This window comes from Ursus americanus, chromosome 2 (assembly GCF_024610735.1).
Source record: "Ursus americanus isolate L20-20 chromosome 2, mUrsAme1.1.p, whole genome shotgun sequence".
Taxonomy (NCBI): domain Eukaryota; kingdom Metazoa; phylum Chordata; class Mammalia; order Carnivora; family Ursidae; genus Ursus; species Ursus americanus.
In genome coordinates, this window is record NC_142128.1 from 7897623 (window position 1) to 7921516 (window position 23894).

At 49.7% G+C, this 23894-nt stretch overlaps 1 protein-coding gene and 2 long non-coding RNA genes across 4 annotated transcripts; 1 reads left to right on the top strand and 2 right to left on the bottom strand.

Moving 5' to 3' along the window:
• Nucleotides 1-292: 292 nt before the first annotated feature.
• On the bottom strand, nucleotides 293-10614 carry LOC123777264 (uncharacterized). Its single transcript, XR_006775623.2, has 4 exons — nucleotides 10425-10614; nucleotides 9549-9752; nucleotides 5346-5595; nucleotides 293-1641 (listed from the first exon to the last, which is right to left on the bottom strand). It is a non-coding gene; the product is annotated as an uncharacterized LOC123777264 (long non-coding RNA).
• Nucleotides 6475-8052, top strand: LOC123777266 (uncharacterized). Its single transcript, XR_006775624.2, has 3 exons — nucleotides 6475-6664; nucleotides 6902-7007; nucleotides 7640-8052. It is a non-coding gene; the product is annotated as an uncharacterized LOC123777266 (long non-coding RNA).
• Nucleotides 10615-15738: 5124 nt separating the features above from the next.
• Nucleotides 15739-23316, bottom strand: IFT22 (intraflagellar transport 22). 2 transcript variants are annotated; one of them, XM_045773878.2, is made up of 6 exons: nucleotides 23174-23316; nucleotides 19171-19247; nucleotides 18964-19053; nucleotides 18488-18690; nucleotides 17741-17804; nucleotides 15739-17043 (listed from the first exon to the last, which is right to left on the bottom strand). In XM_045773878.2, exons 1-6 carry the CDS (start codon nucleotides 23210-23212, stop codon nucleotides 17040-17042), a joined length of 477 nt encoding a protein of 158 aa, XP_045629834.2. In that variant the 5' UTR covers nucleotides 23213-23316; the 3' UTR covers nucleotides 15739-17039. The 2 variants fall into 2 exon arrangements, with proteins under 2 accessions (XP_045629834.2, XP_045629833.2); XM_045773877.2 differs by having other exon boundaries at nucleotides 15739-17804.
• Between the last annotated feature and the right edge of the window lie 578 nt (nucleotides 23317-23894).

The window sequence follows — 23894 nt, forward strand, 5'->3', positions numbered from 1 at the left end:
CACTGAGCGGCTCTGACGGGGCCACGGAAGGGACTGTGGAAGCAGGACCATTTCAAAGTGGCTAAAGGACCGAGACGCAGTGCGAACTGGGGGTTCTGGCGACGCAAGTTAAATTCCAACAAGGGGAGAAGCGGCGCTTTAAAGCCCGAGTGATGGGCAGACCTGGATGTGCAGCCCTGCTCCCCCCTCACCCGCTGCCCGCCCTTGCGCAAGCTGTTTAACCTCTCTAAACCTTAGTTTCTTCATCTGAACACGAGGACAGGACCACGCTACTTCCGGGGCTGTTGGGGGGTTCCGGGGGGGGGGGGGCGCTGCACGTGAAGCCGGGCTGAGAGCCACCTGCCGCTCCAGCGCCCTGCCCCTCCCCCAGCCTTCACTCGATTATCTGTTTCGCCCTCCTCTACCTGTTTGCACTGATTTCTGCTCAGTCGGGTGTCGGATGGTCAGGAGGGAATAATGTGAGAGAGCATTCTGGAGACCCACCACAAATGACACTCCAGCTACAAACATCCAAACCGGAGCAGGGACACCTGGGGGCCAGCTGTGCTCCTGCCCAGAGACAGCTGGGAGCTCAGCTCAAGGGCCCTGGTAAGCAGACAAAGAGGCAGCTGGCAAGGGCCCTCCCTTCCTCTCTCTCTTTAACCCTCGATGACCTGCTCACATCTCCACCAGCTTCAAGGTTCAGCTGTCTGGAAGCAGCCCTGGGCTCCTAGGAGATGAGGGTCTATGGGCAGCACCGGCCCTCGGGACCAGCTCCTACGATCTGGCCAAGAACATTTTTAACTCACTAGCTTTAAAAGAAAGCAGCAGAGAGCTCCGCGGTTCTATAAAACCCGGATGTATACACAGGACTTGTTCCCTTTTCCCCGGGGGGAGACAGGGATTCTGCAGCTTACAAAACACAAAGGGGCACCGTTTGCATTCTGTGTTTAGGACCCAGGACTTCGCCACATACCAAAGGGAGGACGAACTCACTGGGGGGGTGGGGGGTCCAGGGGGGCACTGGAGGACAGTCACTAACATCCGTTCTCCTCTGTCCCTCCATGAACTCCCTGGCTGCCCCTAACTACAGGAGCACTCCCCTGCTCCACGCCAGGTGACGGCTTTCTACGTGCCAGGGGCTACGCCAGGTACCGCGGATACAGAGATGTTTCAGACATGGGCCGTGCCCTCGAAGAGCTGCGGGTTCATGCCGAGAGTGGTCCCTATGCCAGCCAGACTTAACCAGGACACTGCATGGACAGGTGCGCGACAGTACAGATCGCTTGCTTGCTCCCCGCCTCCCCCTCCCCGAAGTCACTCCCGGGATTGGCGCCATGCGCGGCTGGCAGCAGGGAGAATCTGGCTGGCCTGCCTGGCGTGGGCGGGTGTCGGGGGCAAGGGGTGGCAACAAAGACAAGATCACCTTCCTCCTGCATGACCTGGAAGAGCGCGACAACTGTCCCTGAGAAGGCAGGCCACGTACGTCTTCAGTCACAGTGCATCTCCACCCACGACTGCACTGAACCACAAGTCCATCCGCTTGGACCACAGTGACCGCAGCCGCACCTGGTCTCCAACCAAAGTCCCGTTGTGCTCAGAGGTGCCATGGAGAATACCAAGGACAGGACGTGGTTCTTCCTCAAAGAGCTTCCTTTAAGTCTGTTGGAGAAGAAGGTGTAGAAAGGTCATGACGGCCTAGAGCATTGCATGAGTGCTAAGGGGTTTTGTGGGCCGTGAACTCTCACAGGAGCAGGGACGGCGGAGTCTAACTGCAGGCCTACAGAGTCCCAGGAAGGCTTCAGGGTGGAGGTGGGCTTTGGGCCAGGCCAGGAGGCTGGGCAAATTTGGAGCCGTGGGGGGGGGGGGGGGCTGCATTCCAGGGGCACCTGTGACCTGGGCATTGACATCGGGCACTCAGAACACAGCTCACTCCTCACCCCCCTGTGAAAGTGGTGCCTCCTCCTCTTGCTGTGCTGTCACAGGAGGAGGAGACAGCCAGGGCTGGAACGGTGGTGCAGTCACAGAGCTCTGATTCTCAGAAATGGGGACTTGTGACACTCTCACTTCCTACGATGTCATCACAGTGTAAGGCCAGGACCGAGGACAGCCCATAAACTCCAATGCTCAGCGTTCCCGCCAGAGTAGAACCATGGGGGCCACCCTGGGGGGCTGCTGGTCCACAGAGGCTGGGACCGGGAGACTTTATGCTGATAAAGGCATCACTTTGGGAAACCTCCAACTCTTAAGCCCAAACCTCACTCCACCGGCATGATACACATGGCCACACATTTGGGCAGAATTCTGGCAGGATGTCAAAGAATTCATACAGAGGAAATCTTTGAAAATTATGAATAAGGGAAAATTTCCCTTCATTTCCTAATTCATCCTAGAGAGATTCCGTGAATGGCGCTGATGTAGGAAAATCCTCAGGAGGAGGAGAGCAGCTCTTAGAGATGAGAACGTCACAGGGCAGGGGCGTGGGACACATAAAACACAAGCCACGTCAGCCCGACCTTCCAAGTGCCATGCAGGAGAAAGTGGCATCCTCAGTGGGCCAAGCCACAGACCTCGCCCGAAAGCAGATAAGCCATTCACGAGCTAAATCTTTCAGATGGAATGAACTGAGGGCGGCGATCATTTGAGGAGAAATCAGCCCTTATTCTTCTCCTCAAGATCCTGACTGGGGAGAGGGTTAGGGCTCCTCGGGAATGAGGGAGCTTGTGGGGGCCCGAGGGGGGCCGCCACACGGGCCTCCGAGCACACGGGACAGAAAACGTTCCTATCGGAGAAAAACACGATGAACGGAATCTGTAGAAGGATTTTGCTGGAACTTAGAACTTTTAGTCCCCGTGGTGGTATAACAGCCTGGTTATAAGGAACACAGACGCCCCGTGGGACTGTGTGTTCAGGTGACAGTCGAGCACGTATGGTCCCTGGGGTAAACAGTGCTGAGCGGAAGAGAAGAACAGGGACATCGCCCCACCTCCTTCCTCGTCAGTCTTCAGTAAAGTCTGGTGTCACCTTTCCTGTTCCTTGCCCTGGCCTTGTGAGGGTGCCTTCACATAGGCCCCGCCTGTGTGGGCTTGGGCTCCGGGGGGCAGGAGGCCGCCTGTCCATTAACAGGCTGGTGACCATTGTGACCTGTTCCACACTGATGAACACAGCCCAGGGGACGCTGCTGTGACTGGCTCATTCAACCGCTCATCCATTCAACAAGTGCCTTCTCGGCAGCTCTTCTGCTCCGTCCCTGGCACTATTATTTGTGCGGGGGACAAAGGACAGGGAAGGAGGAGGGGCCGGCAGCAAGTGGCCTGGGGGACGGTGGGGAGAGGAGAAGGGACTCACAAAAACAGCAGTACCTCTGAGATGGCAGGGGAGCAAGTCCGCGTCCCACGGTCTCAGAGGGGGACTCGGAAGAGAGCGCTGGGGCGAGAGGGAGGAAGAAGTCTGATCTCGTGACTGTCCGCCATGTGTCAGGCAGGCATGCGATTCCTCCGAGCTCCCCAGCGAGCCTGGGGGCCGTTAGCTCTGCTTTGTAAAGAAAATAAGGGACAGGCTTGGGTAGTAAGTGGCCAAGCCAGCAACAGAGGGGAGGTCATGCCACGGTCTTCCCACCATCACAGGGACACAACTGGTCCTTCAGCACCGCTCTTCCAGAGACACAGGGGACAATGAGAGGCAGCTGGCGAACTGGGGGGGAGGAGGATGGAAGGAGGGAAGTGGCTGGCTTCCGCAGACTCTACTTCAGGGAACGGGGAAGGGCTCATTCACGCACTCGTTCATCTGTTCAGCAAATCTAGATTGAGCCCCACGGAGCGCCAGGCGCTGTACTTGGGCACTGGGGGTGTGAGTCAGACTGACATGGTCCCTGCCCTCATGGAACGCCCATTCTAGAAGGAAGCAGACAAGCCAGCACGCTGCGCAATCTGAAAGGGGAAGGACTGGGCCCCGTGGAAGCACAGAGGAGAATTACGTAACCCAGACTCACAGGCTTGAGAGTGACTTTGGGGAAGAAGTAACATGTTGGCTAAGACCCGAAAGAGGAAGCCTCAGCCTGGTGTGCAGAGAGGAACTTGCGGGAAGGTCTGCTGGTGAGGAAGCAGAGCGAGAGGGGCCGAAAGACGGTCCGTCTAGTGTATGTGAGGAAACAAGCACTCGTGGGGAGGCACGGAGCTCAAGAGGGATCCTGAGAACAATGGGGAACCGTGAGGAGGGTTTGGTCTGGGGATGACCCGAGCAGGTTTGTGGTGTATCCCTTCCCTGGGAAGCCCGAGGCTGGCACAGCGAGGAGAGAGCTGTCTAAGGAGTCCTCAAGTGCCGGCAGGGGTGGTGGAAGGGGGAGGCTGGGAGTTCTGTCTTTTTTCCCCTCGAGCACCAAGAAGGTTTCCAAGAGAGGCGGTGAGCAGAAGCAGCAATAAAGGGAGGACTCACTACGGCGCCGTCCAGACCCTGGCAGGAAGCACAGGCCGCTTGGGGACACAAGTGCGTGAGCCAACACCCTCCTCTTGTGGCCGAGAGGGGTATTGCCACTGTGTTCGCAATCGGGCACGTGGGGCCTTCTCTTGCTTCCCACCCCTGAAAAGCAGGGCCGATGAAGGCGGGGCTGCAGGGGGCTGTGGACCCCAGGAGGTTTCCTACTTTTTTTTTTTTTTTTTTTGGAGAAATCTGAATAACAGGGAAAATGTGTATAAATGCTTAGAAACAGATGCCAGAGAGACAGTCAATGTTACCCGAGATTCCGAAACAGAGGACTAAGTTTTTTTCATCTTGTTTCGATGTATTTTAAATTTTTCTGTTCTAGACACATATTCCTTTTGTTAATAAGAGAATAAATGTATTATTATTTTTTTAAAAGGCAGAAGTGACACAAAAGTGGACCAACAGGGGACTAAAGTGGAGGCCGGGTGGCTCAGGCGACCGCGGAGTGGCTGGGAGATGAACCGCTACCCAGGCCAGCTCCCTGGGCCCTCCCACACCCTGCGAGCACAAACCCTGGCCAGCCGCAGGGCCACACGGGGGCCCATGTTTGGCGATGAGGCATCCTGAAGGAGCTGTCCCTGATGTCTCTCTAGTTATGTCAGGCATGCCCGTCCGTTTACACCCCCTGGTCCCTCCTGCCTCTCTTGCTCGTGTGATCGCTTTCTCTCATCTGCGTGCTGCCCTCCTGACCTGGTCACGCAGGGGGTCTGACCACCAGGTTCTGGGGAATCTGGAGTCCATTCCCTACGCCCACATGGAGGGTCCTCTCCTGAGCAGGGTGATGCTAAATGAGGGCTGGGTCTGCCCACAAACTGTGGCCACGTGTGCTACGTGTATGGAGTCTCTATCTGCACAACTTTTCTGACTTGGAACGAGGCACTCACCTGGCCCGGAGTTCTGGTCACTTCTGCCACCTTCGTGGCTTCTTCTTCCCTCTCCTGCTTGAAACTCTTCTCTTGGGCACAGCAGCTCCTTGGCCTCGTGTCTGGAGGTTCCCTAATGCTGGTCTAAGGTTCTGGAACATTCTGAGGTGTCTCCCAGCTCTGGTACCTGTGAAGAGTCACCCGTGGGATCTTCTTTCCGCAAGTTCCCGATCTGAGCTGAGCACCTCGTCCCTACTCCTGAGGTCACCATCTGTAATCAGATGTAGAAAAGCCAAATGTTACTGCTTGCTCTGCAAAGAAGAGCCATGGAAATAAATGTGCACGCCTACCGCCGGCATGGATGGAATAAACCGTGACATATAATACAGCAAGGAAAGATGGGGTTACAGAAAAGTAATTAATGATCACACTGTTTTTTTTAAAAAGCAGGTTATGAGGGGCGCCTGGGTGGCGCAGTCGGTTAGGCAGCTGGCTCTTGGTTTCGGCTCAGGTCATGATCTCAGGGTCCTGGGATCGAGCCCCACGTTGGGCTCCATGCTCAGTGGGGACCCTGCTGGACATTGTCTCCCTCTCCCTTTGCCCCTCCCCCCACTCACATACTTCTCTTTCCCCCTCTCTAAAATAATTAAAAAAAAAAATCAGGTTATGAAATACAGTGAGATTCTGAAGTACTTCATAAGGAGAATACCCCAAGTTATTTTGCAAACCTGGGGAGAGGATGAGGAAAAAGCAGGGGACTGAAGTGGTGGGGTTGGAGGGGGGACAGGAAGGGAATTCCGAGAAGGTTGGGAAGAACTTGGGCTCTCCCGGCCACTCAGCAAGAGGTGAGGGAGGCGGGAGGCTGAGGAAGCTGCCCCAAGGGGCCAAGGTTAGTGATCTCCAAGGAGGGGTGTCCTGGGGTCGAAGCTTGAGGTAACTGCAGAAGTGGGGGGTCCAGGCAGAGGGGGGAAAGCTGGGATTTGAGGGTGTGGTCCTGTGTTGGTCAAAGAACTCTGATAATCACAATAATTAAAAAAATAACTTGTACATGTAGGCACTTTGTAGTTTACAAAGCACTTCCTCCTCTTTGATGCTTACGGATGAGGAAAGAGGCACAGCGCGGCTAGTGCACAGCGGAGCCAGGACCCGAACGTAGCTGGTTCCAGCCCTCGCTGTGCTGGGCTACGCTGCCCGGCCGCCCTTTACGAGCAGGGGCGGTGAGAGGTTATGAAAGCTCACGGGCAAGGAGGAGATTACACTTTGCGACTGGAAGGGCCCAGACAGCCTTTAGAACAGACGCTGGTCTCATCTGGAGATCCAGAAGCCTCTTGTAAGACCAGGTGAGAGCCATTAGATGCTGGACCCTAGGAAGGTCTGGAGGATGGCGGGGGAGGGGAGTCGCTGGGGTGGCCAAGGAGGCTGGCGAGGCGCTCGGGGACACAGAGCAGCAGCTGCTTACCAACGAGTCTGGAAGCATTTCGCTACTTTAACAACGCACCCGTCCATCCATTCTGGTGGGCACCAGATAGATGGATGTCATGCCGGCCTCTGGCCTCCCCCAATTCTGTGTCCCACAGATCCCAGTGGTGACAGGAGACTCTAGAAGTCCAAATTATCACTTATTTCAGCGTGGGAGCTTCTCAAACCACACTTCCACAGAAAGGGACATCATGTTCTCCAGATGTAAGTGACCATGGACATGTCCAAATCTGTGAAATCCATTATGAGGCCCCTCATGCTCCCGCAAAGATCAGGGGCACTGCCGATAGAAAGCAGCAGCCCCCTAGCGGTGTTATTTGGCTTTGCAATGAGCATTTAACGATTCTATTACCAAACAGTACTGACTTCTGAGAATTTAGAGCGAATGAAATGAACAGTGAGGTAAGGATCTTCTCTGCAGTTAACCAGCCCCTCCACCCTACCTGATTCTCCCTGGGTTGGGATGAATGCTTTGTGGGTCTGTTCTCTCGATTCCCAACTGCCTGCTTTTCCCCAGAACAGGCTCCCCTCCATATAGGGTGGCTGGATCTCTGGGGTTCCCTTCCCATGAGGGAAGAAAGGTGCTATATTGTCAACGAAGGTCTCCATGAGCCACATCATCAAGTGTGGTTTAGCTAAAAAGCGACCACACCAGAATTCAAAGCAGCCCAATACTGTCTCCAGCGTAACCCTTCAGGGAGTGAAAGACACTCAGCTGTGGCAGGGGGGACCAGTGGACGACTGAGATCCCTTGCTGTGCTCTGATGAGTTCAGCACCCCTCTGAGTTCTGGACTGAAGGTCTCACGCTAGTCTGATGATCACACTCTACTCCCAGCACAGGTCTGCAAACTGTCATGTTCAGGCCTGCTTTTCAACACAGGAGCGCCCAAGAAAAAGATCGAAGACCCTGATCTCCTCCTCAGAGGATGCTGCCTTACGACTGGCGTGGAGGGGGTGGAGTTCCCAAGATCCACGTGTGAACTGGAGCTTCTGTGCCTGAAGCTGGTGATGTGTGCTGATTCTTGTGTTGGGGGTGGGGAGGGCTATCTCCCCCCAGAAAACTTCCTGTCCTGGAGACAAGAAAATGGGGAACCCTAAAGGAAATGTAATTACTTGCCTTTTTTTTTTTTTTAAGAAAATGTCTTGTTAGACCTTTTCCCCCAGTGTATTTCTTTAAAAATTATTATTTTTTTCTGATCGTAAAGCAGTATCTATTCATGGCAAAAAAAAAGTTATATATTTAGTAAAAACATTCAAAGAGAAAGTTCTTCATAATCTTATTTCCCAGAGATAATGTAAATTTTTAAAAATTTCTTTTATTAAAAAAAATTCCCCCAGCTCTACTAAGGTATAGCTGAGAACTTAAAAAAATGTGTATATGTAAGGTGTATAACTTGGTGATTTTAAATTAAGTTTTGACTCAAGCTTTGATAACTTATTTAAAAAACTAAATAACTGGGGCGCATGGGTGGCACAGCAGTTAAGCGTCTGCCTTCGGCTGAGGGCGTGATCCCGGCGTTATGGGATCGAGCCCCACATCAGGCTCCTCTGCTATGAGCCTGCTTCTTCCTCTCCCACTCCCCCTGCTTGTGTTCCCTCTCTCGCTGGCTGTCTCTATCTCTGTCAAATAAATAAATAAAATCTTTAAAAAAAACAAAACAAAACTAAATAACTGATTTATGTTCAATATAACTTGGACCTATTGATAGGACCATATTTCCGGAACTTTCCCCTAAATGTCCTAGTTTCCAATATTCTGTCTAGTTGTCCTCCAAAGCCATCAGAACAGCCCAGAAATTCCGGTTTTTCTGAATCCAAACTACCTCTCCCCACTGGCTTCCAGCTGAGCTGGGTGGTTCGAGCTCAGGGCCTCTTAGGAGGATGATGAGGCCAAGGCGTCTGCTGAGATGGAGAATTTTTTCAAACTTTGGATCTGTTGTCCCAAGAGATTCTTTTTTTTTTTTTTTTTTAAGATTTTATTTATTTGACAGAGATAGAGACAGCCAGCGAGAGAGGGAACACAAGCAGGGGGAGTGGGAGAGGAAGAAGCAGGCTCATAGCAGAGGAGCCTGATGTGGGACTCGATCCCATAACGCCGGGATCACGCCCTGAGCCGAAGGAAGACACTTAACCGCTGTGCCACCCAGGCGCCCCCCAAGAGATTCTTTTGTCGTGACAAAAGAACACGTATTATAGTTTCTGTAGAGAATGATTCAGATGTGAGGTTAAATCATGGCTTAATGGAAGCACCTCCCCATAAGAATTAGAATCAGAATGTCAGAAAAGAAAAAAAAACCTAGGAAATGATCCAAAATCTAATTTGATCCCCAAAAGCACCAGGGAAGAGCCAAGAGGAACACAGACACGGTATTGGGTCAAAACAGACGTGGCCTTCGTTCTCCTTGGAAGACCTAGCCCTCCCTATCTTTGCACGTTAGATCTCTCTTCTACCTGCGGGCTTGGTTCATTTTCTCACTCCCGCCCTCCAGCAGGCCTCCCATCACTCCCCCGTTGCCCAGCGGCGCACTCCCAGCCCCAGCCTGACCGCCTCTGGGCAGGATGGCCAGGAGCTGCTCCAGCTCCAGCAGCTTCAGGATGGGAAACGTGCAGACTGTCCCTGTGTCCTCAGCCACTGGCGGCAGAGCTCCCAGGGGCATTTCAGAACCTTGTAGGGTCCCGAGCCTCCTGGTCTTAGACCTCTCTGAAGCGGGGACAGGCCAGCTCTTGGCTGGGAGGCTGATTACCTGGCAGCATGGTCCTCTGCCTCCGCCTTCACGGTCAGAATTCTGTCCGGCTTTTGAAGGACCTGGGGGCACTGGGACACAGCCGCCCCCTCATTGCAGTGCTCATTCTTGACAGGAGAAGGCCCCAAGGAGGCTCACTTGTGCCGTGGGAGGCTTACGTTTCAGAGAAACTCTTCCTGAACTGCTTCATAGCTCAGAAACTTTCTGAAACATAATGAAATAAAACCCCTTGATTATGGTCCTTTTCAACACCACCAAAGAGAGTAAAACAGTACAACGCTCTCTCAGGTATCCCTTACCATTCCTGCCTTCCCTTGCCTGCCACGCTGGGTATTTTTCCAGCAAATCTCAGACATCATTTCTAAGACTCTTTTCCTTTTCAATGCATAACCCCAACAGCCTTTTCACAGCTAAAAGGTTTAAACAGTAACCCTGCCAAATTGCCAATCAATGTTCACATCTACCAGATTTTTAAAAACTGCACAATTGTTAAGACTGATGATCCGAATAAAGTTTACAGGTTGCATCTGGCTAATAAGTCTCCTTATCTAAAGGTCCACTTCCCTCTTTAAAAAATTTTTTGTTTTAAATCTTGTAATTTGTTAAAAGTATTTCAGGTGGCTCTCGTTAGAACGAAATGACACTTAACCGATGTCTGGGCGCCTGCTCTGTGCCAGGCACGGCGCTCTGTGCTGGAAAGAAAGGCGTGAACGGACAGACTAGGGTCTAGCCTCGCTTTGGGGCAAATCACCGACTCTCTCTGGGTTTCGGTCCCCCCTTCTCTAGCAGAAGAGACGGGACCAAGCGCTCGCTCGAGGCCACACCCTCATCACTGTGACCCACTGTGCGAGCCTCTGCGAAACGCCTGCCAGATACCTTCCCTGGAGACATCCGGCCTTTCCGGGAGGCCGCTCGCCTGCCTGGGCTCCCGGAGGCCAAGGAAAAGCGGAAGAAGCTCCCCCGGACGCCGCCAAGCTCCGACCTGACCGCGGTGGCGAGCGTTAACTGCCACCGCTCGGAACACGGCGCACGGGCCGGCTCCCGCCCAACTACAATTCCCAGAGGCCTCTGCGGCGAGCCGATCACCATGGAGACGGGCCGGGCTCGTCGCCTCTGCAACTGTCAGTGGCCTGGGCCCGCCGGGGGCAGTGCCCGGAACAGTCCCCAAAGATTTCAGACGGGCCGGTCACATGCCCCCGCCCCCCAGGCCTTGGTTCTGGGGCCCGAAAAGACGGAGCCCTGACGCCGAACCAAGGGCATGGGAAGACGGAACTACATTTCCCAAAAGGCCGCAAGGACAATCCGCTTCCGGTCCTTAGGCACGGAAACGGTAACACCGAGTTGTTGCCAAAGGAGTCAAGTACTGGGTATTTGGGCTCCTGAAGCCCGTGAACAGAAGAGCGGTACACAGAGAAGAGGAACAGAGGAGGAAAGGAGAATTGGAAATTTGGTTATAAAGCAACATTAAAGAGCGCATCCCCGCTTGTTTACCTCTTCCACGGGCACTCAGGGTTACTTTGGGCATCGCACAGCCCTCTGGGAAACGCTGGCGACGCTGCCCTAAGGCCTATGGGAAATGTAGTCATTGATTAACTGTCACTATTGAGCACCTGCGATAAACCGGTCACGCTTAAGATAGGGGATTAAACTCGCCTTCTTCCTTCTTGTCCACTCAAACACAAATTTTACTTCCGAAATACTTACGGAACCTGTCCCGTTTTCTTCATGCCAATCGCCAGTGCTGTGTTTCAGACACACTGCATTTCCGTGTCAACGTCCTCCCGCCATGTTCCCCTGGTGGCCCCAGTCATCTCTCCACGGGGCCACCAAAGTAATCCTCCCTGCTCTGCTTAGGGCTTTTCAGCGGCTAATAGAATCAAGTCCACGCTCCTTGGCTGGTATATATTTGACCTAACTTACTGTCTCGGGCTAGTCTCCCCATACATAAGAACCATTCTTTTTAGAATTCATCTCGTTTGCGATTGATACCTTAAAACCATTGTCACCATTTTTTAAAAATGCAAAGCATAAGTTTCTGCTTTGAACAGCTGCACCGCCAAAAAGGGTGATAAATTCCAAGTGTAGCTGTATTTGCAAAATATCCTTGAAAAGTACTTGAAGTAGGTTCCTATAAGTAGAAACCAAGCCACTAGTACTCTGATAAAATTAGAGTTTTATCCCTCTGAACAAAATATTTCATTGCATCATTATGGGTAACATACCTAGGTGTTTTCCAGGCCTTGTAAAGTCACACAAAAGAGAAAGGAAGGATGGTTCTTGCATAAAGTACTTACCACAAAACTCCAGGTAGACAATAATGTAAAATAGAGGAGTTATTGTTTTACATAGCACTTTGCATGTCTAAGATCTAAAATTATGCCCCATCCAAAGAGCTGCTTAAGCGTGGGGTAAATGTGCGCTGAGGCTTTCGAGAAAGGAGGCATACTTTTTAAAAGCTATCAGAAAGCCTAGATAGGAATGAACTGCAGAAAGATAGATGAGGTGTTGCTCACATCAAAGCCCCACGAACTTTCCTTTTGAAGTGGGAATACTTGGCAGACACAACATTTCCATTGGCTTTTAACTTTTGTAGGAAGAATGGCCAGTATCATAAATGTAGAGAATTATTTAACTGATAAAGCAGTTTCGAAGTCACATTAAAAATATGTAATCTGTTCTTAACATTCAAAAGCAGAGAGTTTCCTCCCTCCTCACTAATCTCTTTGGGTTTGGTTTTTAAAACGGGGATCCTTCATTTGTTGCTTAAGCAAAGAATACATTTGTTGAGAAAGTATCAGCCAAGGCCAGGATACTCTCAACCATTAGGTGGGGAAGGCTGAGGTCAAGATCTAGCAGAGTCATAGTTCAGAGTAATTTACTTCAGTGGTGCAAACAGTTACTTTTTTAACTGGTATTTTAAAAAACTCTTATAGGTCTTCAGTTACCGGCAGATCTCTGCTCTGTTATAGCAATTTTGGCTACCACCCTTGTGGTATATGGGTCTTCTGGAGTTCCACAAAAAGTATAATGATCTCCAGGAGCTTTCCTGAGCGATCTGGAGAGGTGGACGGTCAAGTTGTGATGTTAAATGACTAACTCGTGGTTTTCATTACAAGTTTCAATACTACTCCCTGATTGGATTCGTTTCAGGAAATATGATACTATGACGCTAGCTCTATCTGCAACATAAGTGCAAACCATTTTCTGGGTGGCTCGGCTTCAAGAATGGCTGCTTGCCCCACTGCTGTTGTCCTTGTTGCTTACTACGGTTCAGTCTCGGGGTGACATTCTTGGCCATGTTGACCTGTGGACTCATCTGCCTGCCCAGTTACCACAGGACAGGGGAAGGAACAGGGGCATGGGGGCCAGTTCAGTCCCTGTCCCTAACTTACTGGGTCATCTTGGACTAGTCATTTGACATCTCCCCTTACCCTGCCTCTTCCATTAGCCCCTCAGGTGCCATTCACTGAGGCTGAATTATGGCCCCCAAAGATCTCAGGACCCAATCCCTGGAACGTGTGAGTGTTGTTTCATTAGTTGGAGAAAGGGTCTTTGCAGATATGATTAAGTTAAGGATCTTTAGATGGGGAGATTATCGAGTCGGGCCCTTAGTGCACTTATAAGTGTCCTTATAAAAGAGTGTCAGAGGGAGGTTTGAGTCAGCTGCACAGAGGGGACAGGATGGAGCTGAGAAAGATCTGAGGATGCTGGCCTTAAAGACCGGGGTGATGCAGCCACAAATGAAGGAATGACAAGCAGTCACCTCTACAGGGGTCCTTCCCACCCAGCTCTCACGCTGCCAGCAGAGTATATTTCTAAAGTGGAGAGCTGACCGCATTAATCTGCGGGGATGATTCTTCAGTGGCATCTCAAACCCTAACTCCTTGGCCTGGTCTGAGAGGCCTTTTACCATCTGACCACTCATCTTCATCATTGTCCCATCTGTGATACAAAGAAAGTAATCTCACCGTACGCTAGCACACGCGTGGCAGAAATCACGTCGTGCAGTTAGAAAATGGTATGAAATGAGAAATCAGACCTAGGATGCCAAGACCCCAGCAATCTTACCCTTCCCTCGAAAGGGCTGATGGTTGAAACCACTTTCCTAAAATTTCACGTTCAAGCATATTTTTATCCTAAATCATGTATTTCAGTATCGTTAAAAATGTCCATCAAGAAAAAGGTAATCTTTCAACATGAATGGTTATTACAATGATCTAGTATAAAACTGTAACATAAATGGCTACGTGGAATAATTTGCAGCTACGAAAAGAATAAAGCAGCTCTGTATGTATGTCCACGAACTCCTAAGATAAAAAAGTGAAAAAAGCAAGTTGTAGGAAAATGTGAAGAGTTTGCTCTTATTTCCATTCACAAAACACATTTGTACATGCACAGACTGTGTCTGGTAGAATATGGAAGGTAAGTGGCTTCTTCTTCTTTTTTTTTTTTTTTTAAGTAGGCTCCATGCCCAGCATGGAGCCCAACCACAGGGCTTGAACTCACAACCCCAAGATCAAGACCTGAGCTGATATCAAGAGTCAGACACTTAACCCACTGAGCCACCCAGGTGCCCTGATAAGTGGCTTCTTCAGAGGGATGGAGTTCCAGCACAGGGAAGACAGGAAGACTTCTTCATAGACCGGGGCCCACGTGGTCTATTCAAATACAAATCTTTTTCTCTAGTCAAGTCCTTACGAGGGTTGCACTCTGGCCCCCAATGTAAATGCTTGCTGCTGGGGCTAATTTTTCTGTTGAACGCTTGGCTTCTCATCAACAATCAGATAAAAACAATTCCTTTTTGTTCTGCAGCTGTGTTCTGCAGACCCATTATTGTCACTGCCACGATTACGTAAAGATGATTTGCTACAGCTGGCCTTGAGGCTATTCTGTGTTCCTCACACGCTCCAGGTCAGAAGGAAATTAACCTGGCCTTCAAATGTGCTCGCAGGTAACCAGGCAGTTGGCTAAGAGGTGACTGTAGTTCAATCTAAATGTACCAGGACGCTGGCATTATTAGCAAATACCACTCTCTCCGACAGACTGCCCACACGGCTTCATTTCAGCCTCCTCGTTCTCAAAGTGAAGCGCACCCACGCCTCTTGGTTCTCTTAAGCGTCTCTACTTTTCTCTCCCTGGCACTGGAAAAGACCTACATCTAACTTTTGATCTACTTAATGTGTTTCCAGGCTGGCTATGTTAAAAAAAAAAAAAAAAATTCCCAAAATAGGGGCACCTGGCTGGAACATGAAGCTCTCGATCGTGGGGTCATGAGTTCAAGCCCCATGTTGGGCCTAGAGCTTACTGGAAAAAAAAAAAAAAGAATCCAAATATAAAAATTATGGATGAACAAATTCCTAAGATTAAAGCAAACTCGTACGATAAGCTATAAACTCACCATATTTGCTTATTCTGAGCATTAACGCTTTTGATGGTTTTTACAAATTAGGTGTTAGGATGATATAACATTGTTTTTACATGTATTACCTGAAGGAATACTTAAGAATTAAGTTCCCCTAAGATCATAAAAAACTTTTTAGAAGATGTATGTGTATTCTGCCTTCCAAGCTGATAATGATGTCCAGATACCAAGGATATTTAAACAAAATCTTGGAGAGGTTAAATGCTAATCTTCTTCAAAAATATCCTTGGTGGGGGGTGCCTGGCTGGCTCCGTTGGTGGAGTGCATGACTTTTGATCTTGGGGTTGTGAGTTCGAGCCCCACGTTAGGTGTGGAGATTACTTAAAAATGAAATCTTAGAAAGAAAGATATCCGAGGTGAATCGTACACTACTGTTCTAGCAAATTATTTATAATCACCGACAGAGGAATGGATAAACAAGATAGAATCTGTCCATACAATGGAATATTACTCAGCCCTAAAAAGGAAGGACATTCTGACACCTGCTAAACATGGATGAAACTTGAGGACATTCTGCTCAGCGAAATACGCCAGTCACAAAACGTAAAATACTGTATGAGTCTACTTTTATGAAGTCCCTAGAGCAGTCAAATTCAGAGAGACAAAAAGGAGAATGGTGGTGCCAGGAGTTGGGGGGAGGGGAATGGGGAGTTAGTGTTTAGCGGGTACAGAGTTTCAGTCTGGGATGATAAAAATGTTCCGGAGACGGGTAGTGGAGATGGGTGCACAACGCTGTGAATGCATGGAACGCCAGACTTGCACTTGAAAATGGTTAAATGACAAAATTTATGTTATGTATATTTTACACGTTTAAAAAGGGTAACAGGATTGTTATATTAAACAATTATCCTAAGTGATCAAGTAAACCTCCTTGTAAGTTTATAATGAGAATACTGCATCTCTAACTATCGTTAACAGGGATAATATTTGAGAATATCTACCCGCTATATTCTCGATTCCTGAAAATCCTGTTTTTCTCCCAGGAAGCTAAGAGTTGAGGATGGACCAGACAGGCCAGCTGTGGCAAGGAGTCCAACGGTCCTGCCACAGAGACCCACAGAGATCTGGGATGTATAGAGGACACAGCTGGTTCTCAGAAATGCGCAGGGCCAGGCTCACCCAGGATGTAGCGGAGTCAGCCTGGGACCCCTGATTCCAAGGGGAAAACCCATGCCACCGACAGTACCAGTCCTGGACTTGACAGGAGATGGCCAGTAGGGTGGCCAGTCAGGAAGGGAACCGGAACCTTGGAACAGCTGCCCCAATAGTAGCACAGACCCTGTCTGGACACCCTAACACCGTCTTGGGGAAAAGGGCGAGGAAGTAGATAGTAACCTTGAGTTGATGAACCCAAGGAGACTGAACTAACGTGGAAACTTTTAAATTGTAAGAGATGGAAAAACAGTTGATTCTCACTATTCACGGTCCTTATAGTCTGTGAAGTCACCATGCGCCCTGGATGAGGGAATAGCAAAGCGCTGCTTCTGGGGAAATGCAGGGTTACATTCCTGTGTGCCTCTGATCAGTTTCATCAACCATCATTACGTAACCTCGTTTTATGGACTCTTCTACTTAAAGACGCCTTATTCAATATACGTGGTTGATTTCATCGACATTCAACGCACAGCCAACCGCACTAGAACTCATGCTGGAATGAGGCTTATCTAAAGCACCAATTTTCTCCGTAAGGCACATCACAGCCTTTCTGCACTTTGGAACATTAGCCAGCTCTTCCGCACCACGTGTGGGGGTCATTCTAAACAGCAAGACCAGTCACGAAAAGCACAGAAAAGTGAAAATGGGGCACCCAATAGGCTATGACAAGGATACTTGTATATAGTTCGAGAGCTGAAACAAGAAGGCAGAGCGTGGCCTTGTTCAGCCTTAGCTGGAAACGTGCGTGACCGATGGTCCAAATTTCTGTTGCTCCGAATTACCGAAAGCACTGTGAGTAGTGATCTGGGGGTTACAAATCAGTTGGAGCCAGCCGGCAAATTCGCAATGCAGAACCCGCAAGGGAGGATCAATTGTACCCTCATTTGGCATCAGATGTGGTCTGGGTTCCCTCCTTACCTAGGAGGAGGGGAGCATGAGATTTAGACCAATTATGGAAAATGGAAAAATCTATCATTTTCCCCCATAGCGAAGGTGTAGGACTTATGTGTTGGACTCTACCTCCCTGTTATTTAAAGGAACAGAAAGGCAGCTCCACGAGGGGGAGGATTTTTATCTGTTTTGCTCACGCTGTATATCATCAGCTCCTAGAACAGGGTAGCACGACATGTCAGTATTTGTTGAATGAACTAAGCAATGAAAATCACCTTCAAACCAATACACAGCAATTAAACTATTGCAGTATCGTTTGGTTCTGACAGTTACAGTTCCACAATTTTTATCACTTGACATATATGAAGGGGAAAGGAAAACAGCTCAGTTTTCCAGCTCTTGGAGAGGTTTGGGGCAAAGGAATCAGAAGGCAATATAGGATTTTCTCAGTTGAACTGAGGACAGAGAATAAATGGTATGAGTCAACTCCCCGGCTGACCGGAACCTGAGAGCAGATAAGGAAAATCTCTTCTACAGCTACAGGGAGAAGGACACATAGGTAGCTGGGTAAGATTCCAGGTCCGCCCTGGGGAACAAGTTGACCTCATGTGCGAAGCGAAGAATCCAGACGAACGCTGCTTAGGTGATAATTGACATCTCCTCCCGGTCTCTGCTTTCAGACACCGAGTTGATTATGCTTTTTAAATACTTTATAAACTCCAACCTGATCTCTTCAGGGTCATCCTCAAGATTCGAGTGCACCAGCTTCAGCTTGTTCAAGGGGGGCGCTTAAAAAGGAAAATAATGTAATTAGGCATGAACTTTTAAGGAGGGGCCCTTTCCAGCTGCCAGTGACCTGAGTCTTATCGAAGCCAATTTGTTTAACTTTCTAGAGGCCAAAAATACAGTTGTGTCTTGCTTGTCATGGTTTAACAGAGGAAGAAATGTTTCACCGAGTGCCACCGCACTCAGCATCGTGCTCGGCATACAGTAGGTGCCCAATAAAGAGCGCTACCACACTGCCATCTGGTGATGGGATCACAACACTACAAGCCAGTTCCAGGTCCTCTTCTCACACCAGAAAGGAAGAGATTTCTGAATTTTCTGTCATCTTCCATGAGCACTCTGTCACCTCTGTCACAGTGTGTGTCACATGCTAACTGAAAGCTTTTCTTGAGACAAGACCAGTCAGGAAAGAGGGTCCCTAATAGTACTGGTGAGCGGCTAAAATCAGGTTTCTTCCCCCTCTTGGTGTCTGCCTGCTTCTAAAGTGTCTCTGTCCTGGCCTGGATGCCATGACAGCTCTTCCAACCTAGAGATTCCAATTTACATGGTAGGAAGAACAAAGGCCAAGGACACAGCAGGTGCTCAAAAACTGCACAGAGCCACTGGCTTCAAAGACACGGAGCAATACACAAATGCCCGGACCACTGAAGACAAGAGCTGAAAGGAGAAATGGCAGTCTCCTTACACAAAGTCAGGTTTCCTTTATCACTTCCGGAGCCTGGTTTGTGGTGTGCGATCAGCAGACACTGAGTGTCTTGTAGGAACTGCTGCTGGACGAAGCAGGAATACCACATCTCGATTTCCTTCAGGTGGCTGGGGAGGTCGGCGTTGAAGACGATCACCACCCCGTGTGAGTCCTTCATCAGGGCTGGCCAGCAAGACTCGAACCTGAAAGGCAGAGAAGGAGGCACGGGGAATGTCAGGGGGCTCCGGCTTCTAGCCGAGGCCTTTAAAAATAACGTCTTAGGGTTAACTGATGGATGACTTGTCGTTGTGTCATAACCCAATCAGTTAAGTTTCAAGAGCCACGCATATCACCAAATAATCGATCATGCCCCTAATACATGCTAGGAAGTGTGCTGGGCCAGAGTCCAAGGTGCTTGGCGGGCAGCTGAGTCTTGAATCATTTGATGAAATCAACCCTCTTTAAAGGAAACGTACTTTGGATCTCCGCCACAATCCCATAGCTCAAATTCACACCCCGTGCCTTTGGTGTTGCTGGTCACGTGTGGGTTCTCAAATTCCAGAACCCTAGAAATAAAAAGAATAGTAGCATCTCCACTTTGAGAACAGTGTACTTTGGGAGTGCCACCGTCACCAAAAGGGGGGTGGTGGGCCTCTCTGGGAAACAGATTTGTCACCACTCACCTCACTCCCTGGGTTGGGTTGTATTCGGTGATGTCAGAAGATTCTGTCAGGAAGTTGGCCAAAACAGTTTTTCCACTCTGTGGAAATGAAGATAATAAAAGCTCTTTGCTGAAGAGAAGAAAAGTAAACCATAAACGTGCCCTCCGATAGCTGGCTTGGAATCGGGTGTGATGGCGTGTAGGCCACGTTCACCCCGAGAGTACCAAGGCACAGGGTTCTCTCTGGTTGGGTGGGCCTCGCTGCTTTACTGTACGTGGTGGGCGCAGTCTGGTCTGGGACCCAGCGTGCACCGGGTTCTAACGCTGGCTCTGCCGCTGGGTGACTTTCTTACCCACACTGATTTTCCTGGCTGGTTCTCAGTTAACTTATCTGAGAACAGAAAAGAATTGTTAGTGTGAGTCTCTCTCCTGCCTCCTCTCCACATCGAGTAACCAGTCTGTCACAGATACGAAGCCACTGAAGCCCAGAAAGGGGAGGGGAGTTCCTCAAGGTCACACAGAAGTTCAAGGTCAGAGCTAGGTCCCACAGTGGCTGGCCGTGCCACACTCTCAGACAGGGCTGTTTCTCCTTCTAGTCAATACAAGTCATACACAGTCCTATTAACAGAGCAGCCCTCCTGGTCCCCCCACCCAAAGTAGCCATCTGTTCATCCATTCCATTCCCTCCTCAAAGGATCTGTTTCCAGCTATTTTCTGTGCATTCGCATCATTCATTTGGCAAATATTGAATATGCTTGGATGTAAGATAAGGCATTTTTGTCCTCCGCAAATTATTCCTCAGATGAAAGAGAATCTCTTACACTCGAGTCCTGAAACATCTCTGAAATTATGCCCTGCTCTCTTAAGGACTTAATTTTGAACAACTGCTTGACTAGAAGTATTTCAATCAATGCCAGTTTTGGAGGCTTGTAGAGGTCATAAGACAGAATCAGCGAAAGGTGGGGAAGGGGCTTAATACTGCTTTAGTAGGGGCGCCTGGGTGGCACAGCGGTTAAGCGTCTGCCTTCGGCTCAGGGCGTGATCCCGGTGTTATGGCATCGAGCCCCACATCGGGCTCCTCTGCTATGAGCCTGCTTCTTCCTCTCCCACTCCCCCTGCTTGTGTTCCCTCTCTCGCTGGCTGTCTCTATCTCTATCGAATAAATAAATAAAATCTTAAAAAAAATACCGCTTTAGTAATTTTTCCTGAGCATGGGGCCTCACAAACTAAATGTCACTTAAAAATAACACAGTTGAGGGGCGCCTGGGTGGCTCGGTCAGTTAAGCTGATGGCTCAGTTGGTTAAGCATCTGCCTTAGATGCTCAGAGCATGATCTCAGGGTTCTGGGACCAAGCCCCTCATCAGGTTCGCTGCTCAGTGGGGAGTCTGCTTCTTCCTCCCCCTCTGCCCCCCCAACTAAATAAATATTTAAAAAACAAAACACAGTTGAACGGTTATGTTTGTGGAGATCATGAATATTTATCTATAGGATGAACGAATAAAGCAAATGACCTGATGTAATAGGCATGGTTCTTCGGAATGGAATACATTTCTAGGGAACAGGGTCATACACAGATTCAAAAAGTGCTTATATCCTAAACTACTCAGATGGTGTGCTTTGTCGTGTGTGTGTGTTCTAAGTTTTATTTATTTAAGTAATCTCTACACTCAATGTGGGGCTCACACTCATGACCCTGAGATCAAGAGTCATGCACTCTTCCGACTGAGCCGGCCAGGTGCGCGTCATGTGGTTTAAAAGTGGCTTTGGTCATAAAATCGACTCGGGTGTCAAAGGTGCAGATGAGGAGCATGAATTTTAAAGCTGTGTCATGAAATGCAAGTATGGAATAAAGGAGCGTTTCCAAATTAATATGTATCTTTAATGTACCTTCAAATGTATATACAGCGACACGAATACATAAGACATCACAGAAGTGCATTTAAATATTTCATCTATGCCCTTAAAGTGTATATATACATGTTGGTCAAAACCAATTGATTGAGGGGGAGGGTTCTTCTGCAAAAGAAGAAACTGGCAGGCACATGAGGTATTGTTCAATGTCTACCTTGCCCTGAGCGGTTGCACACAAGATGAAGGAGTGCTAAGTGCGAGGATAGAAATCAAGCCACAGGGACTTTGAACTGGGTGGTCAGGGAAGGCCGAAAGGGTGACGTTTAAACCGAGATTTGAATGACAAGGAGTCAATCGAGCCTTCCAGGGGGAGAGAATAACTAGTTGGATGGCACCAGGCCGGGAACCGGCTGGCATGTTTAAAGAGAGAAAGTTTGGCCAATCTGCAGAGTACTGAGCTACAGGGGGATATGTGTGTGCAGAAATATATTTTGTTGTTGACGCTGGGTGATGAGTACTAGGAGTTCCTTGCTTTTTCTCCCTCTGTATGTTTGAAAATTTCCATTTAAAAAAAGATATTTATGCTTGGTTTACTTTTCACAATTCTGTGCATATTGTTATTACTTGTCTATTCCGCTTACTAGTTTATGTCTTGGCAAGTTCTCCATGTCACTCCACAAAAAGGTGCCTCCTTTCGGGTAACTGCCGGCGTCTTCCCCAGTATGAATGTGCCTCAGTTTATTTAGACATGATGGGCACCTAGGGTGTTTACAACTGTCCAATACCGTTTAATATCCCCTCTGGGCAACAAAGGTAAGTGTCTGGCTACCCTAGATTCTGAGAAATGTGAATGCTGCACTGAAAGCTACACACGTTTTAAAGTTTAATAATCGGATTGCCAATAAAGCTGTTAGCAATGTATAGTCCCATCAACAGAATCCTAAAGTACTCGTTTCCCTACAAGCATCTCATGCTTCGTGTTATCAGTGTTCTAATTTTTTTCATCCACTCAGATGGGTAAATAAGGTCATCTTCTTGTTTTAATTTGAGTTCTTGTTGACTGTGAGGCTGAACACGCTCTTATACCCATTGGCCACTTGCACTTGTGTGCAGGGACTTTGCTCGATTTTCTATTGAGTTCTCTTGACCAATTTTTCAACTTCCCTTGTGCGTTCTACCCGTTAATTCTTGCTTTGTGATGTATTTTGCAGATACTTCACCCAGGCTTACTTTCGCTGTCATTCCTTTTAAGGCTTCTTCAATTTTTGTGTTGTGCTTGAGGAGACCTTCCCTGCCTCAAGCGGAATAACATCTCTCCATTTATGCATCTACTACAATGGTTCTCAACGCGTGCTCCCTGGGCAAAGCATCAGTATAAGGCAGATTCTCGGATCCCTCCCAGACCTACTGAATCAAAACTCTAGGGCAGGACTGGCATGTGTTTTTCTTGTTTGTTTGTTTTTAAGGCTTCATTTATTCATTTGACACAGAGAGAGAACAAGCGAGAGGGAGCAGCAGGCAGAGGGAGAGGGAGGAGAAGCAGGCTCCTGGCTGAGCAGGGAGGCCCACGCGGGGCTCAATCCCAGGACCCCGGGACCACCACCCGAGCGAAGGCAGACACGAAGGCAGACACTTAACCGGCTGAGCCATCCAGGCGCCCTGGCATGTTGTGTTTTTAACAAGCCCTCTAAGCAATTGGGATGCGTGCTGAAGATGGAGAATATTCACTATTTTCACGGTAGTTGTTTCAAACATTTAGCTCTAGTCCATGGGAATCTTATTCCTGCGTATGGTGTGAAGTCCACATGTAGATTTAATCCCGCACCACCACCACGCGCACTACGAGCGAACCGTTCAAAGACCATGCAATAGTCTGGTCTTTCCTCTCTCTCCTTTTCTTGTCCCACAGGCATGTTCATTAGGGCCAACCTCAGGGGCAAAGGAGAATCGTGGGACCTAGACTCTGGCTCCAAAACGCCACTCACTACCTTCAGGCCTTACGACAACGGGGTCGAGGTCTGGGGGCGCCGATTCACGCTGAGGCCAGCGGCGCACACCTCGTCGGTGCGGTGGGACAGGGGACTCCTGGGGGGCTCCCGGCGCAAGGCACAGTCCCGAGTCGCCCCGCGCCCACCCGGGCCCCCGCCCGCCGCCCCCGCCGGCGGGGCCTCACCTCACAGGGCCCCACGAAGAGGATCTTGGCCTTCAGCATCGCGGGCCTGAAGCTCTCAGGCCCGCCGGAGCCCACCGCGGCGCGGAGGAGCGGAAGCCGCCGCGCCGATTGGCTGCTTTCGTTTCCACGGCGACGGTAGCGGCCCGCGGGGGCCGACGGGAGTGGGCGGGGCCGCCGCGCGGGGCTGGTAGCGGAAGGGCGCGCGGATGGGCTCGCGGATGGGCCTGCTGTTGGGCGGGCGGATGGGAGGGTTGCTCTGGCCTGGCCGCTTGGGCTTCGGGGCTGGAAGTGGGGGTTCGAGGCTGGGGGTAGGGTGGAAGGGAAGCAAAAAACCCGGATCCAGACTCGCTTCCGAGCCGGGAGGACTGCAGAGCTCACACGTGCCGCCTCTCTCTCTTTGTAGGTTGGGGGCTGATTGCAGGTCCCTGATCAGTGCTCCTCCCAGTAACCCCGAGAACTCAGCCTGGCCATGTAGCTGGTGAGCTGGAATTGGGAGCAGGCCTTCTGACGCCTTCGTCACTCTGGGACCATACTGTCCCCATTATGATCGGGTTTATCACAGCCCTGGCCCAATCTAGAAAAGGTCAGAGACAAAACGAGTCTCTGAATCGTCCTTTGGGTGATCTGGGGAGAAACCAAAAGGACAATGCCCGGCGTAGGTCAGTGTCAGTGCAGGTGCTTGGAAGCTTCGCTGCAAAACCCATTCATTAGTTCAGCCTTA

Excerpts from the sequence above, each read along its gene's own strand:
- IFT22 (XM_045773877.2), bottom strand. The coding sequence starts at position 23,212 with ATGCTGAAGGCCAAGATCCTCTTCGTGGGGCCCTGTGAG. Across the intron at positions 19,248-23,173 it reads TCTTCGTGGGGCCCTGTGAG|AGTGGAAAAACTGTTTTGGC; the intron begins GTGAGGCCCCGC and ends TCATTTCCACAG. Across the intron at positions 18,691-18,963 it reads GATTGTGGCGGAGATCCAAA|GTTCGAGTCTTGCTGGCCAG; the intron begins GTACGTTTCCTT and ends TCTGCCTTTCAG.